Below are 19,862 nucleotides of genomic sequence, written 5' to 3'. Positions count from 1 at the left end.
GTATCTATTATCTTTTGCTTTTGAACAGGGAAACCCCACGAAGCAATTGGGAATCTTACCAATCACATCTAGTTGCTCTCGCTATAGGCCTCTGATGTATGGTACTCTTTTATCCAGTGGAGGCCCACACCCATCCAAGCAATATCATGCACTGTAGTTTTAACTAGGGCTGTCAATTAATCAGTTAACACCTGCGATTAACTGAAAACAAAATCAATATTTTAACGTAGCATACCTCTGGGCAGGGAGGGAGGCAGAAGCCCCGTGTCCAGAGGGGGGCTGAAGCCCAGAACCTCCAGCCTATATTTGAAAATATAGAAAACATCCAGAAATATTTAAAATGGTATTCTATTATTAACAGTGAAACAGTTTCAAACTGATTAATTGCAATACAGTAACTCCTCACTTAACGTTGTAGTTATGTTCCTGAAAAATGCGACTAAGCAAAACGATGTTAAGCGAATCCACACACACACACAAAGTTTTAAACAAACAATTTAATACTGGTACACAGTGATGACGATTGTGAAGATTGGTTGAGGTGGTGGAGTCAGAAGGTGGGATATTTCCCAGGGAATGCCTTACTGCTAAATGATGAACTAGCAATTGGCCGAGCCCTCAAGGGTTAACTCTCACACTCTACAAGGCAACAGGAATGGAGGGAGGGGAGAGAGCATCGTAGACAGAGACACACACCAAATGTAAGAGAGAGAGATGCGCATTTCCCCTTTAAGTACGCTGACCCCACTCTTAAGTATACTGCCTTGTTAATTAGATCAGCTTGCTGAGACCGCAGCTGCTGCCAGCAAGCTCCCTCCATCCTGAGCACTGTTGTGTGTCCCCCATGCTCTATGGAAGATGGGGTAAGCGGGGTGCAGGAGCAGGGGGACACCCTAACAGGCACCCTCTTCCTTTCCTCCCCTCCCCCCGTACAGCAAGCAGGAGTCTCAGGGAGCAGCTCCAAGGCAGAGGGCAGGAGCAACACATGGCAGTGGAGGGAGAGACAGCTGAACTGCCAGCAATTGATAGCCTGCTGGGCAGCTGCTGTACAGGGAACTTAGAGTAGCAGGGAGCTGATAGGGGGGCTGCCGGTCCACCCTGGTTCCAAGCCCCCCACCAGCTAGCTGCAACGGGCTGCTCTTCCTGCAAGCAGTGGACAAAGCAGGTGGCTGCCAAACGACATTAGAAGGGAGCATTGCGCAACTTTAAATGAGCATGTTCCCCAATTGATCAGCAACGTAACAACGAAACGTTAACCGGGACAACTTTAAGTGAGGAGTTACTGTATTTGTAATCGCTTGACAGCCCTATTTTTAACCAATACCTCTCTTTCAAGTGGTGCTTTACAGTGCTGCTAAATCACTAAGTTCTACCTATGCACAATGAGACTTGTCCAAAGCAGAATTGGTGTGCCTGCTAGCAATGGAGGGGCAGGCAGTACATTTCAAGTAGCTTTTGGATTCTCCCAACTCCCCCCATAATATTTTTCATGTGAATCAGTGCCTTGTGCACTAAAGAAAGGTTCTTAATGTCACTACTTGACAGTCATGCAACTTACCTGTACCCTCATCTCTTTCCAAAGAAACCTGTGAAACAAAATCTTAAAAGGGGCTAGTGAACAATTTCAAATTCACGGTTATTTTAATCCCATTAATGTCATTACATATCTGAGTGATATTTAAGACAGAACAGGTGCTCAAGATACGATGATGGGAACTGTATAAGTAGAACAGAAACTGCATTTAGCACCCAGAACTTAACTAGCTGAGCTACCATGTTTACTGAATTGGCTAAGATCAGATGTATCTGATATGAAACTAATGCATCCTCTAGCAAAGGTACCTGGGCTCTAATATTTCTTCCACACAAGTGGTATATTGCTACTACAAAGGAACTGAAAGTTCTTCTGTCCTTCACCAACCTATGGATGCTCAAGCTCTCAATAACAGAACATACAGAGGCTCAATAGCGCCATACGTGTTTTAAAAGCATTTACAAATTACAAAAAAAAAGTATGTAATTTTTTTTTAAACAAAAGTTTAATTCCTTCATTGAGGTTTTAGTTTAAACACAAATGCTGCTGAAAATCCTCACACTGCTTTGATGTCCTTGCTCTTGGCTTTTGATCACAATGTATTGGCAGTGAACCAGCAGGAGCTTTGAAGTAGGAGGCAGAAGTCCTGGATGGACCCCTCAGTTGAGCTCAATGCAGGATGCAAAGCAAAGAAGCAAACATACACACTTTCCAGACAAACACCAACTTCTCATACAACCCCCCTCCCCTCCCTTACAGTGTAGGGTTTTAAGTTACTGCAAGACAAAAATTCTAGGGAGGGAGAGGGGGAAATCTTACTTAAAAAAAGGCACAATACCTAACAACTAAAAGAACCACTCCAAATCTAGACAGCCAGCTTTTTCCAGCTACACTTATCCCCCACCTGATACTGGCTGTAGATACAAGTGATTCCAAATAACTCCCTTCCCTATCTCCAAAGTTAGACAAGACTGTTTATAAAAGCAAAATGCATACAAGAACCAGCTTGGTTTGCTACCTCGTAAGAGTCCAGGAAAGACTGGTTTAACCGCTTATTGTGGGATGGTGCAACTACCATGCATTCAAGTTTTGGATGATGCCTATTCTACAGGCAGGAGCACTGGAGACAGCTCTAGGCTTGATTGTTTCTTCTCTTCCTACTTTAGGAAAGTTACTGCCTGGAGTTAAGTGTGACATTGAGAAAACGTCAATAAAAGCTGCAGAGGGAACAAGTCTCGCCTGACCTACTATCACTGAGCACCTTACATGAAGAACAGCTGGCTGACTCAGCCATCCTTAGCACTTCCTAAGGCCTCCAAAGTCCTGCAGCCTACCTCTTCCTCCATTAACATTCCCAAGATTCCTTGAGGGGGGAAGAGGATTTTGTAGAGATGGCCGATTCTGGTATTGCCATGGCAAAGAGTAAAGGTGGGGTGCAAATACTGCAACCAGAACAAAATACATCAGAAACTTCATGAGAGAAGGGGCTAAAATGCACGGAAATAAAACTTCTAATAGGAAGTAACATATCAGCCCATTTGATCTACTACGCAGATACATGTCCAAGGAACATACAGGTCAGGGAGGCTAGACTCACTAATGGACTGGCAAAGGAGGGGAAAACTAGAGGGCAACAAGTTTCTTCAGTAGAACAATCTGAATTCAGGGGTTTAACACAGTACACTCCAGGCGGCAGGTGGCAGATCCTTGATCTCCTTCCGGAAGAGGAAACTGCTGTCCCACCCTGTAGCGCCTCACTTCTTGTCAGAAACTTGGTCAACATACAAGACTTCCTTATACCACCTTGTTAAGGGCTTCTGTCAGGTACAGAATAAGTGATGTGGGTCAGCAATCCCTTGGACTCTTGCTGTAGTTTCAGGCCAGCATGTCCTTAGGAGTTCTACTTCCCATACAAAAAAATCCAGGCGTGCATGCAAAGTAGTCTAACCTCCCCATAGACAAAACTTCCCCTCCAAAAAAAGGTTGTGGCAATTGGCCATGTCAATTCTGCTCTCCAGGGATCTGCAGTGCTGACTCAATACTACTGGAAGCTTAAACTATTGAGGAGATCACAGTGGGATGCTACTGGCAGGAGCCTGAGCATTACAGATGTGTGCTCTCCACCCCACCCCCTCCCAGAACTGAGCCTGATGTGTGCAGAGGAGGAGCTGTGGAGAGCTGCACTGGAACAAGCAGAGTCTTCTAATGAACTTTATAATTAGCTGAACAACTTTTGGTTTTAAAAAAAGCCACACAAGCAGCAGCCAGCATCCGTTATAAGGGGACATGGCTGAATAGGTAGGAGACAGATTCCCCATTATGAGTCCTCCTGATGGCCTCTGCAAGGATCATTGAGATGTCAATCACCTGTAGGGGGAAAAAAGTATCAGTTACCTGGTGGAAGACTATGCAAAGCCTTAGCGTGGCTGGGAAGCCATGAGGAATCTTCAAGGCACAAGACCCACCATTACAAAGATAACCATAAGCAGATCTGTAGCAGACTGTCAGATACAGGGAAAACAACAAAATCTCTAAACAAGCAGGCCTGACAGGATACCACATTTCATATCACTCTGAAGGTACTGCTGCAAATTGTTCCATTCTGCCTTTTCTAAGAGTGGGACAGGAATTGCCAGATGGAATCAGACTTGAGGTCCATTTAGACTAGTGTCCTATCTGACAGTACCAGATGCTTCAGAGTAAGGTCTAAGAACCCTGCCATAGGAAGATGTGCGGTAATCTCCCCTCTCACTAGATCTCATCCTGCTGTCCAATAGTTAAGAGATTGACTTAAACCCTGAAGAATGAGGCTTAAAATATGTTAGCATTTATTATGACAACTCCAGATACTCAAATTTGACATTCTTGACCTCAACTTCATGTGGCAATGAATTCCACAGTTTAGGGCTAGTTTATACTTGGAAATTTACCAAAATAGTTACTCCAGAATAACTCCACGTCTGGATGCTCTCATTCCAGATTAAGTCTACATGGGGGCTTATACTGAAATAACTATCCTGGCATAACTATGCTGGATAGCTATTTTGGTAAATGTTCCACCACAGGCCACCTAGAAAATGTTAAATTAAGCAACTGAACATTCAGACTGCCCCACTGACAGTGATTTGAAAGTGAGACAGGAGCTAAATAGATTTTTAAAATTCTAAGGAGCTTTTGAAAATGCCTTAAGCTTGCTTGTCAATATAATCGCAGTGCAGTGGTGTTTGCTAGTGTTCACAGCAGGGCAAAGAGTTAGAAGTACTGACCTCTGCCACAAACTTATCATATAAGCTTGGGGCAAAAACAATGCCTCAATTCCTCGTCAATAAAAAGGAGTTAATACCCACCACACAGGGGCACTGGATTAATTGGTTGGTGTCTGCATTCTCCAGAACCTTTTACTATCTGTGTAATCCTCAAAGCACTTTGGCTTTGCTTCATGGGCCTGTTGTGGGTCACCCCGACTACTCCTACTGTGTATCAGTAAGACATGCTGCAGGGTACACAATACAATACATTTGCCAGCATTCTATTCCATCTGTTTTAATTAATGTTTGTAAATGCTTTGATCATTAAATTCTGTAAATGCTAAGAAACGATAAAAGGGACCCAAGAGGAGAAAAAAAATGGGTGTGCACCCTTTTCCATCTGAAAGGCTTTTCAAGACTTTTCCTTTTCAAGTACCAGGAATAGAAAGTCCCATCATCCCTGTTTTGCCGGGTGTCTCCTTTGCAGGATGCACACAAGTGGATCAGGAATTCTGTGCTTAAAGGAAGGGGCAAGGCAGGGTGTTAGAATCTTTAAGATTCTCTCTTCCAACTGGTTTATGGCCTACCTAAAAATTAGATTCCCCTCAATCTGTTTTCACTTGCTTTGTATCTCATGCCACAAACCTAGTAACTTCTCTGATTTCAGGAGAAACAGGTTAGGCAAGATCTGTTTCTAAAACAGAAAGCAGAAAAGCTTTTCAAATGACCTTTCAGGCTTCTTTATGTTCTAGAGAAGGGAAAAATGAATTTGGCCCTTTGGCTTTGCAGGTCACTTTTAAGAGGACTGACGATTTGCACCAAATACTTCTTCCCAAACAGGAAAGCAAGCAGACAACCTACGCTACCATCTACTCCCTAACCCCCTCAAGCTCAAAAGCAAAGTAGCTTCTCACCTGGATTTTGGAGCAGTGCTTCATCTTGTCCTCCTGCGGTATTGTGTTTGTGACTACAACTGCCTCGAAGCAGGCATTGTTTATCCGGGAAATGGCTGGCCCAGAAAAAATCCCATGAGTTAGGATGGCATAAACTTTGGTGGCTCCAGCTGATACAAGCCTAGAAGGGAACAAATATGAAAGGGTCAAAAGGCAAGTTTTGTAAAGTGGGCAGTGGGAGAAGAATGGGGGTTGGGTCCCCACAATATATGGGAAGGGGCTATTACTAGATGTTTCCCATACAGTTAATGATTTGGTTGGAGGGTGCAGTCTCAGATCAAGGGAGATGCCAAGCCGGGGCATTAGGTGACCCACATAGTTTGAAGCAGTTTTACGAAACAAGTATATCCCAGGGTGCTTTTACGTAAGCAACCTGCGTATTTGAAGAACTTGGTCTTCAGACTTGGGCTTTAAGACCAGATCTACAGCCTTGGTAAGGAGTACTTCTACATGCAGTATTTAGACTGCCAGTGGCATGGCAAACACAAAAGGTACCTGTGCAGAACAGGAGGCTCTTGTACAGTTCTGCTTCTTTACAACCTATACAATTGATTTGGAAGGTTTTTAAGATTTTTGCCAGGATTTTTACATTAGAAATTCAGGGTCTAGAGTGACTGCAGAACTAATGAAATGACAGTCAGAAGACAGAAGCCTTTTTTACACAAATTTGTGCCATTAAAGGTGCATTTTTAAACCAGTGCAAATCTGAAAACTGGGCTAGTGAGGAGAGAGTTGTACTCACTGTTTACTAACACTTATTTGACTCACAGTCCAAGACCCCAAACCCATCATCATCAGGCACAACTCCATTACAAGTTAATAGTTATTTGCAATGTAGCGATATAGGCAAGAACAAGTTTATATCATGTGCAGTTTACACCTAACCTCCTCACTCACTTGTCCGCTGCATGGCAGATGGTGCCACAGGTGTCTGCCATGTCATCTACCAGAATGGCCACTCTGTCCTTCACATCACCCACCAGCACCATGCGATCCACCTCATTAGCCTTCTTTCGCTCCTTGTGAATGAGGGCAAAGTCCACATTCAGCCGATCTGCAATGGATGTCACTCTGTGGAAAGAGCGCGTGAGGTTTCCAGATTGTGCTTATGCTCCTCATGGAGGAAGCTTTGGCAGGAGAAGGGAAAAACTGCTCCAAGACTACATAAATTGAGACAATGGACAGCAAATGGTCACAGCTTCCATTATATTGCTGTCCTTGACAAATCCAGAGAAGATGTCCTCTCTGCCTCCTATTTTGAATATATAGTTGCCTTTAAACCTGTGTGAAGGTGGAGCTACTTTCAAGATCAATTACCCTGAAGCCTCTGATCTGCTGTCCCCCCAGCTGCAGCAGCTAGATTAAGGTGATGGAGTCTTCAGGAATGCTTTGATTTTGATCAGTGCAAATTAAGAATTTGCATTTTTTGGGTCTGTCAAGAGCTTATTTAAATAGTGTGTTTTGCTGATAAACCTCTAAAGTTTCAGCACCCAAGGGGAATCACTTTCAGTTTATTTCCCAAAAGAGCTTTTTATGTTATTTAAAGAAAGTGAGTCTATTTGATGACCATACTGGCCCCATCCACACTAGATTTTTTTCCCTACACGTTTCCAGTTGCTAACAGGCATAATTTCACTAGTGGTAGCAAAAGTGGGAAATTAAAAGGAAAAAGCTAGCATTGAGATACCCAGTATGTAGCTAATTTGCTGCCCTGTAGAAAAAAACCAAGACCAACCGATAAAAGCAGAAGATATAACAGAGAAGACATGCAATCTCTCCTCAGTACTTGGTGCTTAACAACAAGGATTTCAATGTCATCTCACTGCAACTGACTGCTGAAGATTTAATTCCCCCTCCGATTGTTTGCACATCAAACAGTTGTGAAGTGGTTAATTCTGCATGGCATAAAGTTACCTGGAGTTCTGCACAGGAGCATGGTCAAACACATGGTTACTAGGACATATATTCTTGAAGTCACACCTGGAATGTCACTATTTCTCTCCAAATACCAAGAGCTACCACACTCCAGGTTATGAATCCACAAATAAATGTAGGCCAAAGTCTAATTAATGAGAAAGCATACTAGCAGCTACAACAACCCTCCAACCACTAAATTCATAACTGCTCCAGTCTACTGGGGGAGGAGCTTAAAAAAAAGACAACTGGAAAGAGAAGAAAGGAATGAAAGGAGAACACCAGGTAACTTTAGGTCAGAAAGTAACAGCTGATTGTTTGATTGCCTTTCCAAAACAGTTGTACATTTCTAAATGACATTTAGGCTTTTTCTTCACTGTAAAAGGATTTATAACAAAACACAATATTTATCTTGCTGTAGAATCCTATGTGAAAACAAGGCAGCTATAGTGTTCACCATGAGATAGCTAGGCAAGATCAGCACTATACACTACTATCCCACCCCCACCACACCTGTGACTGACCTCGTTTGGTTTACCTGGCAGTAAAACTGAACTGCCTTATTTCCACTATGTTTTTATAACAGGATAGCTAGCTGAACTCCATTAGTTATCCCACTGTAAAAATAAAGCTTATGCCCAAATAAATCTGTTAGGCTTTAAGGTGCCACCGAACTCCTCGGTCTTGTCAGTGAAGACAGTCTCAGTGTTAGTTTTATGTTAAATACAGCCAGTTCTCTCTGGACATTGCAAGTGGACACCAGTCATTACTCAGGGTTATGTAACAATAGAGCACTTAAGGGAGATTAATGAAATCAACTCGGATTAGACCCAAGGTAACTCAATTATGTAACAGGTTTCAGAGTGGTAGCCGTGTTAGTCTGTATCAGCCAAAAGAACGAGGAGTCCTTGTGGCACCTTCAAGACTAAAATTTATTTGGGCATAAGCTTTCGTGGGCCAAAACCCACTTCATCAGATGCATGCAGTGGAAAATACAGTAGGAAGATTTTTATATAAAAAATCTTCCTACTGTATTTTCACACACATATATATTTTTTATATATATATATCTACACACACACACACACACACACACACACACACACACACACACACACACACACACGAAAAAATGGGTGTTGCCATACCAACTTTAAGGAGACTAATCAATTAAGGTGGGCTATTATCAGCAGGAGAAAAAAAACGTTTGTAGTGATAATCAGGATGGCCCATTTCAAACAGCTGACAAGAAGGTGTGAGTAACGGCTACTTGTTCTTTTTTCAATTATGTAATTTAGTTCTAGCCATCAAGGCATTTATAATGTGCCTATCACTACGCTATCTAGGCATCTCAATGTAAAAGCTTTACACTTTAAGTAAACCAATTTCTAACTCAAGCAAATGTTTACAGAAGGGGCTATGGGCAACCTGGAGCCCACGACTTCTACATCTGCCCAATGAATCAGTTTCACTCCCCTTTCCTCCAGAAGGTCAAGTTGCAGACCCTGTAGTCCCCCAAACCCAGGCTCCCTGCTGAGAACTTCAGTTACCCAAACTATCCTCTGGTTACTACTGATCCTGGCAGCATGAAACATTGTGACCAGGTTCTAACAAGGATTTATTTATTGCTCAGATAAATGTGCCTGGGATACATAAGGACTGGTGATAAGTGTTTCTGCACTTGAAAAATTCCCAGAGAACTGGAGCCCACTCCTCATTATATGGGGAGTTATGACCACCCTCCCTTTATGGCTAGATGGGAAGGACACCAAAAGCTTTGTAACATGGGATCATAGTATGGAAAAGATTGAGACCCACTGGTTTATATTCTAGAAGAATGACAGATGCCACAGCTAGTGTGTCACTAAACATAATTATATTTATATTGTACATAGATTAGGTGTCTGAAATCTGTTGTGGCCAATTGGCCTTTAGTGTCACTTAGTCAGATCAGACTTGTGTGTCACATGCCTCGTGGACACAGCAGGGTTTGTTTTAAACAGATTAAATGAATTTTCTAATTTAAGTTTAGGGCTTCCATCTTCTTCAAACTGGAGTCTGGTTTGCAACCATTTCTGTATCTGCTGAATATCAACCCCTCACATCAATATACTAGGCAGCCGGCTTTCCCTGGAAAACGCTATCTCAAGCCTTGCCTGCATGTGGAGTTGCACCAATTTAACTAAAGGCATGATCTTAAACTGATGTAGTTAAATCTGTGCAAACCCCTGTTGACTCTTAAGTCATGTCTACACTAGCAAGCTTACAGTGGCACAGCTGCACTACTCTAAGATAGCTCGCATATCTGCTTTTTGCTGATGGGAGAGATCTCTCCGGTCAACATAATAAAACCACCTAAACGAGTGGTGGTAGCTATGTCAGTGAGAGAGCATCTCCCACCGACACTGCGCTGTGCACATGAGCACTTACGCCAGTAAAATTTATGTCGCTGGTGTGTGTGTGTGTGTGTGTGTGTGTGTGTGTGTGTGTGTCTTTTTCACATCCCCGAGCAACATAAGTTTTGCTGACGAAGGTGGAAGCGTATACATGGCCTTATTTTAAGAAGCTTGTATGTCAGTTAAACTTAAACAGAATCCTAATGGACTTAGATCACTGTTTCTCAACTAGGGGGTCACGGCACAGGTTTGGGGAGGAGGGAAGGTGACAAGTGCAGGGCTGGCATTAAGATGTGGCAAGAACAACAATTGCACAGGGCCCCGTGAACCTAAATTACATGCATGAGCCCTGCTGCACAGGGCCGAAGCATGTAATTTAGGAATGTCCCTGCTTGCCAGCCCCTAATGCCCAGCATTGAGTATTATTTATAATTTACTTAATGGTATTTAAGGTGGGGGGGGGTTTCCATTTTTTAAGTCCAAAGAGGGCTGCCAGCACAAAAAGGTTGAGAAACACTGTCTTAGATGAAATCAAAGTAAGCTTAGTTTAAACTGAGTCTGTGCCCACAGTGGTTCTCATGATTTAACTAAATCTGTTAGCTAAACTTGTGCAAATTTTCATGTTTATATAAGGCGCCCAACAGAAATTACCTTTGTCTAATCAGTTGGGGTATGGTGCGGATAGCCCATAACCTCCAGATTGTCAGACTCTGTGCAACCTTTAGCCTGTGGGCACATGCCACCCCATCTGCCAAATGGGGATACTTCCCTCCCTACTTCAAAGACACTGAAGAATGATCAGGGAAGAGGAAAACCTTGGCCACAAGACTTCAGAATGCAATGTGATTTTTCTGAAAATCTTGTGCAGAGATTACAGCTAGTTGGTTTGGCATTCCAGATGCTGGCACTAAGAGACAAGCCACATCAGTAGTTTTACATGCAAGAGGTTGGTATACTTTGGGAGTTCTAATTGAAGTGGATGTTCAAAACATCTGGCTGCACTGCAGTAGCGCACTGCTGGGTTTATAATTACTCTCTAACAAACAGTTTGTGGAATGGGATGTTGGCAGTAAGAACTGAGGTTTGGGTATGATTTAGGGAAATATTCCAGAATTAGTTTAAGGACATATCCTCGTTCTATCATTTGTAGTTGCTGTGGAAAACATTACAAAGCGAAGAGATCACATTTTCAAAGAGTTGCACTAATGAGCACAGTATCTCAATCTGCTACTATATTATCATGTAGCAGATGTTTTGAAGTTCCTGCTTGAAAACAAAGCTGCACTTACTTTTCCAATCCCTCCCTTTCTAAAAAATCATGCATGGGCAATTCCACTTTTACATGGAATATGCAACAACTTTACAGTTTGAGGAACAAGCATGAACTATGAAGTGTCTAAGCAATGGTAATTCTAGGAATCCACTCCAAGTAATTTCAGGAACCTATTTCAAGATTTGCCTTCTGTAAATTCTCTAGGATAACATATCAGGCTACTCCAAGCCAACTGCCAAAAGGGGAATGTTGACTGTGATTTTGGGGAAGCAGGTTTGAGTAGCGAATACTTCCAGATCTCAGAAGTTTTACACTGTTATGAAAAACACAGATTACTAATTAAAATGGTGTGAAGATATACTATTGTCAACTACTCTCAGTTCTGGTGCTTCTAATATCTCACCTCTTTGCTCCACCAGCATCTGGTGAAACAATAGTACAGTTCTTCCACTCTGCAATGTTCTCCTTGATCCACTTCAGTACAGCAGGCTCTGCATACAAGTTATCCACAGGGATATCAAAAAACCCCTATGGTAAGACAAACAGGAGTAGATATACTCTGCATAACTGACAGTCAAATTCCAAAGACAGACCTGGCAAAAAGCAATAGAAGCCCTGAAAATAATCAGGCTTCCAGCCACAGCCTTTTCATAGTAGTAGTAAGTATTCAGCTCTCCTTACACTTACATTAATAGATGTGCAGTAATCTTCGGGATACACAGAATACTAATGCAAGAGACCATCTTCTGCCTCTATGGGGAGTTACAGAGGCTAGTGAGCTAATGTTCACAAAAAACCGACCCTCTGTTACTCTTAAGTTGTGTTATGCACTTCTGCTGATCAACATGAAAACAGTCCGATGCTGGCAAGGACCTGATGTGGACATTAACTCCATCTATTAGCATAGCAGCTAGTTGCTTGGTTTGTTTTTTAAATTGAGGGTTGGCCTCATGCTCAGGATGCAGCCAACTTCATATTACCTCAGCAGAAGCTTCCAGGGAAACGTCACAGGTTGCCCAAATGCCAAAAGATAGTCAATCCTGGACTATCAGTGGATGACGACTACATAGATGAATACTTGCCTATTTTGCCATCTCCTACATGCAAGAAACACCAACCCTACCTGCTCACTCCCTTTTTGAGCTCATGTTAAGACTCAATACCTGCATAGAGCAAGCTGAAACAGGGAAATATGAGCCACCCGCCCAGGTCTTCAAAGGCAATAGTTACAAGGGTGAATGCATTATTAAAACTAGTGGGTCACACATATCACTGCTTCTATAGACTGAGCTCACTGCACATACTGGGGGGAGGGCGCTCCTTGCATCTCTATTCTCCTCATGAGTTTTTGGTGTGCCACCCTTCTATCCCACTGTATTTCAGGGACTCCCTGCAATCCCTGTATGCCAGAAACTCTGTGCACCACCTATTCCTGCTCTGCCGCTCCCAAGGACTCTGTTTCTCCTGTACTCCTCCCCATGCCATTGTCCCTCAGCCTGTACCAGGGGGTCTGTGCACCTCCATCTCCACCTTACCCCACCACCAACTCTCTTTTTTGGTTGGGAAAGAAGCATCTAAGGGTATCAACATTTAAACTCTATTGGACAGAGCTGAGATAGGTATTGTTAGGACAGAACATGTAATGGCACCATCAACCATTTCTTTGATCAAACAGACAACAGACCTAGTTGAAGCTGCAGGTTCTGCTAACTCAGACACCAGGGGCTCTGTGTGTTCCCTATTTCCCCCTTCCGGTTTTTCAATTTTCACCTAAATCAACAGAATTCTGACCTTCGGTGCCTAAAACATTCCCTGAAATGTTTGCATTTATCAGATGTGGCATTCAAAAGTTATTACATTATAACCAACCAGACATAGAAATACCATCACATTGAGTGTAGGGCCTTGATTTGCTTGGTCAATCAAGAATAACAGCAATCTTATTTACAAGTGACCATGTGTCATGCAACATAAACTAAGGATCTAGTCACTGTCTGCCATTGCCCTACTGGCCTAGACCATCCCACAGGTAAGATCTGTGTGGCGGAAGTATCATCTGCTTGTCTACATCTGAAAAGTGTTATCTTCCCAAGTTTCAGTTCATACCTGAATCTGAGAAGCATGTAGGTCCATAGTGATGATGTGATCTGCACCCGCCACAGACAGCATGTTTGCAACCAACTTGGCAGAAATTGGGGCTCGACTCTAGTACAAGAAAAAGCCATGTTAATTTGGATGACAGCAAATTCACTTGTGGGTTTAAAAGAAATAATACATTTCAGCCTCTCCCTCAGGGGTATAAATCATTGCCTGAAAGTCTGAAAATATACTTCAATTTTACTTAAAACTGCCCAATTCTCACAAACACCCACACTCCATCCAGGGAGGAAAATAGCTTGGTAAGTTTCCAAAAGGAATAGACATTTATACAAATCAAGACAGCATCTGCAATTCCACTGATTATGATAAAGGTTGGCAAATGTCAAGATGAAAAAGTGATAGACTACGTTAAAATAATTTCCCCCTGCCCTTCTCTTACACATTGCAGTCTGCACAAATAGGTGAACCAAAGAGTTGCACACCTTCCTCTGAAGCATGGGCTGCTGGCTAGAGACTAGATGGGCATATTCCTTTATGGAACTCCTGTTTGCACTACCTTGTCTTTTTTGTCCTGGCGAGCATAAGGAAAACATGGTATGACTGCAGTGACACGGCTAGCTGATGCGATCTTGCAGGCATTTATCATGATGAGAAGTTCCATCAGGTTGTCATTGATTTCACCACAGCCACTCTGCACAATGTAGACATCCTCTCCACGCACGCTCTCACCTATTTCCACACTAGGTGCAGGAGGAGATAAAAAACAAGTGAAATTAAAAGCACAAAACAAATACAATTTGGTAACAGCAAGCAGCCTGCATCAGCAATTTCCATGCAACTTAGTAACCGATCAACAATACCCAACAGAAAGGCAGTTGCTTATTTGCTCAGTAACAGTACAGTACATTTTGCTTAATAGCAACCCAGATACAGTATTAATAACTTCCAGTTAATAGCAACATTTTGCTGGGAACAAATCCCATCCCTTAATATTTAATATTAATGCATTCAGATATTGGCAACAGCATGCCACTTAACACTTTTTGGAAGAAAAGCTCCACCTGATGGCACTTTGCAAGGCTGCAGCCAGGGAGGGAAGTGCTGGGACATACCTTCCCTAGCTGCATCCCCACAAACCTGCCTGCAGAGGGACTGCACAGGAGGTAAGTGGCTTAGGGCTGGACTGGGAGGGGAGGCTGCAGACAGGGCAGTAGTAGGGAGTGGAGCTGCAGCCCAATGCTGGAGCTGCATGGTACCTCTCCAAGAGCTCTCCAGGCTGTGGCATGCCAGAGGGCAGCACCCAGAGAAGGAAGTGCTGGGAGGTCCTGTGCAGCCCCATGGGCCCCCAGCACCCTGCTCCCCGAAGAAAGCCCCAGTATCCAAGACTGCATTTCCCTTCCCCACAGGCAGGTTTGCAGGGCTGCAATCAGAGAAAGCCATCCCAGCACTTCCTTCCCGGCTGCAGGCCTGCAAACCTGCCTTCTGCTTATTAGCAACAGCTGGACAATGGCAATGTTTTGCTATCAAAGGTCTGCTAATAGGCAGAATTTACTTTTTTTTTTTTTTACATTGCTCATTTTGATTAAATATACCGATTCAGCTGGTAAAGCAAAAACCATACGGCCTCTATTTCAGATCTCTATGTAATATACTTGCACCCCCTGAAGAGGGCTTAAGTTCCTCCAAGTCACACAGGGAAACCATTGAACACAATTTCACTCATACAAGGCTTCTTTTAAAAAAGGAAAAAGTGATGGCACATCAGCAAAGCAAGCCCTGAGCCAGATTTTTAGAAGAGCCCACCGGACAGGAAAACAACATAAGTCTAACATTTAAGAGTGATTTACTGATATTGAACAGAGAACCCTTCAACATCCTGTTCTGAGAAAGTATTCAGGGTTAATTTCTTCATGGATATAATGCACAGTAATCCCTGGTGAAGGGATTCTGAATATACGCCAGAGGTCCTGGTGCCAGCAGCAAATGGCCAGACAGCTTTAGAAACATGTACAGAGAGGCCTGCCCCTGGAGCTGGGGCGGGGGGAGGAGATGAGGCAGTGGCTTCTATATCAAATCTGAAGTCTGAGGAAGTGCTGTGTAAGGCCTTATGTAGCAACAGATTGCTCCAAAATGTTTCAGTTGAGAGGACAAGCCAGCAACACTGGAAATTGCTAGAAAGCCCAGAATCCATGGAGGAAGAAATGGGGCAACTTTTCCCTCATCTGTACTACATCCTGGAGGCAGCTTCACTTTGGACTACAGCCAGAGACATTGGTTATTACTAACGGGCAAGTGGCTGCAAGAGATTATGTGACTCAAGCTGAGGTCAGTTTAATTTTACATGCAGTCTTGTTGTAGACCCAGATTTTCATAAAAGGAATTAACCCGCCCATTCTCTTCCCTCACACATTTCCCAACTTCTTGTCTCCTCTTATATTTGTTGCTGTGGGCTATAAAATCAGAATCAGCTGCTCTTTTGTTAAAGCCCAAGCAGCACTGATTAGGCAGCCAATGTCATCTCTCCAGGTAAACACCCTAGTGACTGATGGGGAGGAAACAGCATCTGTGCTATTCTTGTGCAGTCAGCATTATTTGCTAACATTAAGAACTTGACCAGTCAGCTGGAAGGATAAGAGTGTTTGATACATGGTTGTGAAGTCGGTGTAATGATACAAGCTGTAGTTCAGTGAACAAACACCCACCTTTGCCAAGTTTTAGCTAAGTCTCCTACCTGTTGGGTTCTCACTTACAGCCCGTAAGCATGCAATGAAAACATATGTACTTTTTTCCTGATGTGTGCGCGCTCCATTCTCATATACAGCCTGGAAAACATTTACAAGACTCCTACTTCTGAAGCCCTTACAACAGGATCCTTGCAGGTAACCCTTTACTCTGGTTTGAGTATGTAGTAGATGAGCGCATACAGTAATTTTGTGTTCTGTGAATACACATGATCCATGTTCTGTGAAGACATGCCCATTTTATATTGTTCAGAAGTAATGCACTTTTATAACTGCATGTTAGATCCATGGCTCCCTGAACTTACATTTGCTGTTTTCGAAAAAGATTAAGAATGATAAAAAAAATACAGGATGAAGAACAACAGTAGATTGTAGAGATTTGGAAAAAGTTAGATTCATAGTGCTTGGGAATTCCCAGAATATTTTAGTTATTTACATAGACACTAAACTCAAAAGTTACCTACAGAGACAAGGTGGATGACGCACCAACTTCTTTTGGTGAAAGACAAGCTTTTGAGCTTACAGTGACCTGAAGAAGAGCTCTGTGTAAGCTTCACAGCTTGTCTCTTTCACCCCTTGTCTTTCTAATATCCTGGAACAACAACACAGCAATCAAAAGTTCACTATCTTGTCTGCAATCAGGGAAAGCAGTTCACAGTTTGCTTCCTGAACTCTCAGTCTGCAGAGGGACTAAAAGCTATAGCATAAGAGAGATGAAAGCCTCAAGTTGCCTTAATGGGCTGCTCAAAGTGATCATAATAAAGCTTTAAATATCAACATTGACCCTTTCAGTGGTAATTGTATCAAGCTTTCAGAAAATGCTCTGCAGTGTGATTGGATGTATCAGCCACACCCTAATGGTCCTTTCATTTGGAAAATCATTCTCTAGCCTAAGTTTCAAGTTTTGAATGTCAATAGTCTAGTGTTTGATAACAAAGATCTTTACTGTACTTAGAAGTAAAAGCCGTATTCATTTAATGCTACTTAGCTGGTGTCTTGGGGCTCCTACAGTGCTGCTTACAGTTTTTCTAGAAGCTTGGCAGAACAGTAGTTATGAGGCAGGACACCATTAAAAAATAAAAACTACTGAACAAATAATCTAGTATTCAGTTTAGTGCATGGCAAAACAACCCCCAGATAGAGTATCAAGATGCCCTATGGGAGAGAGAAGGTGAGTGAGGTCATATCTTTTATTGAACCAACTTCTGCTGGTAAGTGTGACCAGCTTTCAAGCTACACAGAGCTCTTCCACAGTTTAGCCATGCCAAGCGGGTACCAGGTTTCAGGTGGGTTTGTACATGGCACAGCTAAGACAAACCACTGCTACCATGACCCATGCCCCGCAACTACACACACTGCTATTCATAGTCACATAAGCTCAAGTACGTGTACACGGGCAGGGGAATCACATAAGAATGGCCATACAGGGTCAGACCAAAGGCCCATCTAGACCAGTATCCTATCTTCCGACATTGGCCAATGCCAGGTGCTCCAGAGGGAATGAACAGAACAGGTAATCATCAAGTGATCCATCCCCTGTCACTTGTACCCAGCTTCTGGCTAACAGAGGCTAGGAATACCATCCCTGCCAATCCTGGCTAATAGCCATTGATGGACCTATCCTCCATGACCTTCTTGAGTTCTTTTTTGAACCTTGTTATAGTCTTGGCCTTCACAACATCTTGTGGCAAGGAGTTCCACAGGTCAACTGTGTGTTGTGTGAAAAAATACTTCCTTTTGTTTGTTTTAAACCTGCTGCCTATTGATTTCATTTGGTGACCCCTAGTTCTTGTGTTATGAGGAGTAAATAACACTTCCTTATTTACTTTCTCCACATAGTCATGATTTTATAGAACTCTATCATATCTCTCCTTAGTTGTCTTTTCCAAGCTGAAAAGTCCCAGTCTTATTAATCTCTCCTCATACCTTAATCACCATTATTTACCTCTCTCCAGTCTGAAAACTGACCATTTATTCTTACCCTTTTGTTCCTATCTTTTAATCAGTTACCAATCCATGAAAGGACCTTCCCTCTTATCCTATGACAGATTACTGTGCTTAAGAGCCTTTGGTGAGGGACCTTGTCAAAAGCTTTCTGAAAATCTAAGTATACTCTCTCTATTTCTAACACACCCCTCTCGCTTTAAAGGTAAATGTAAGTGTATGTAGTCTATGATAAAATATGCTCCTATAGTACAATATGGCATCAGCCCCTCTGGTTTTTCAGTGGAAGCCACAGGAGGGGCGAGAACAGCAGTGAATAGTGCGGGTCCATTGTCTAACACCTGTACCTCCAGCCAAGAGCTCTCCAATTACACAAAATGCTCCACAATTGTCAAACTTCCACAAATTAAGCCTAATCTTCTGTGGCTTTCTTAGTTAAGACTCAAGAGCGTCCACACACCAAAGTCCTTCAAAAGAGCAACTTGTCAGCGTTTCCACTCTGTGTTCACTTCCCCCTGGGAACTGCTTAGTGCTCAGGGCTTTCCCAAGTAACAGAATGTTGACCTGAGCCTTGGCCCGCACCAGCCGAGGTACTGGAGCGCTGTAAGCAGACTCAAGCAGAGTGAGCTACAACACTCACACTCCGGGAACGGAAGCCCGAAGGCGGCCAGACACGCTGTTTTGAAGCAGACCATGCAGCCAGCCACGGCGGAGCCTCTTGCTCTCAGCCAGCAGAACAAACGTCCCAAGACTACAGACTCCCCACGTTACCAGGGCATCTTCACCTCCCACAAGGCACTGGGACTCCCACCCCAGCAGCCCAGAAACTTCCGAATATCGCTGGGCCCTCACCCAGCCCCCTATCCCCAGCAGTAGGAGAGGGGTTGGGGAATGGAGCACCCCTCCCTCGCGCCAGGCCGGACTCCATTTGCCGAAACCGGGAGTCCCCGCAAAGCAATACAATTCCCAGCAGACCCCGCGCGGCGACCTCGCAGCCCTCAGAAGCGGTGTGCGGCGTGGCATGCCGGGAGTTGTAGTCTTCCCCAGGCCCCTCTCACCATGTCTCCTGGTTACTGAACTTCTTGGTCACCACCTTGCCGAGCTCCAGGCCCAGGCGGTCGGCGATTTTCTGGGACAGGTCTTGGTGCGAGCTCCCGCTGAAGATCTTGATATTGGGCATCACGGCGGCTTCCTCCTCCTCCCTCCGCCTCACAGAGGGGCCGGGTTGGGATCCGGGTTCCAGTCGCCGCTCCCCACGGGGGTGCTGACGGGACAGCACAAGAGAGCAACGCGTGTCTACTTCGCCATCTTCCCCTTCCCGCCAGCCGCACCTCCCTTTATAACTTCCCCGGCGACCACCAGCCCCCACCCGTACGCGGCTCTTATTGGTCGGCTGGCGCGAAGGGGCGTAGTTAAAACGACCTTCCAACGGGCAAATTGGCCAAAGGTAAAAGTGGGTGGGGCTAGAGCACGCGCCGGGATCTGGTGGGCGCTACTCTGCGGGCGGCCTCCCACCCCCTACCTTTCTCGCGCTAAACAACAGCCGAGGCGACACTGCCGGTTGCTAATGGAGTGGCTAAGGGGCGGGGGCGCGTGGCAGCTGAACGGGCGGGGTTAGAGACAAGTCAGCGCCGCCGCCGGCTGCGTAGCGTTGCGGTTTGAGGCGTGTTGGCTCCCTGTGGGGTGGGGGCGTGGATGGGGATTGGTTGAGGGTAGAGCTTGCCTCGCCTGCTATTGGGCAGTGAGGTGGCGGTGGGAG

At 44.1% G+C, this 19,862-nt stretch overlaps 1 protein-coding gene across 1 annotated transcript; it reads right to left on the bottom strand.

Annotated features, from left to right (window-relative positions):
• Positions 1-2,020: 2,020 nt before the first annotated feature.
• Positions 2,021-19,788, bottom strand: PRPS1 (phosphoribosyl pyrophosphate synthetase 1). The gene is made up of 7 exons (XM_005285674.5): positions 19,162-19,788; positions 13,975-14,158; positions 13,425-13,523; positions 11,722-11,846; positions 6,633-6,806; positions 5,697-5,856; positions 2,021-3,901 (listed from the first exon to the last, which is right to left on the bottom strand). The coding sequence occupies exons 1-7, from the start codon at positions 19,281-19,283 to the stop codon at positions 3,809-3,811; spliced, it is 957 nt and encodes a 318-aa protein (XP_005285731.1). The 5' UTR covers positions 19,284-19,788; the 3' UTR covers positions 2,021-3,808.
• Positions 19,789-19,862: the final 74 nt, after the last annotated feature.

Source organism: Chrysemys picta, chromosome 9 (genome assembly GCF_011386835.1).
Source record: "Chrysemys picta bellii isolate R12L10 chromosome 9, ASM1138683v2, whole genome shotgun sequence".
Lineage (NCBI taxonomy): Eukaryota > Metazoa > Chordata > Testudines > Emydidae > Chrysemys > Chrysemys picta.
Note: the sequence above shows the minus strand (reverse complement) of the source record. Positions and strands in the feature narration are given on the sequence as shown.

Coding starts and splice junctions, on each gene's coding strand:
- PRPS1 (XM_005285674.5), bottom strand. CDS start 19,283: ATGCCCAATATCAAGATCTTCAGCGGGAGCTCGCACCAAGACCTGTCC. Junction 13,524..13,974: donor GCCAGGACAAAAAAGACAAG/GTAGTGCAAACA, acceptor TTCTTGTACTAG/AGTCGAGCCCCAATTTCTGC. Junction 11,847..13,424: donor TACATGCTTCTCAGATTCAG/GTATGAACTGAA, acceptor GTCTTACCATAG/GGGTTTTTTGATATCCCTGT.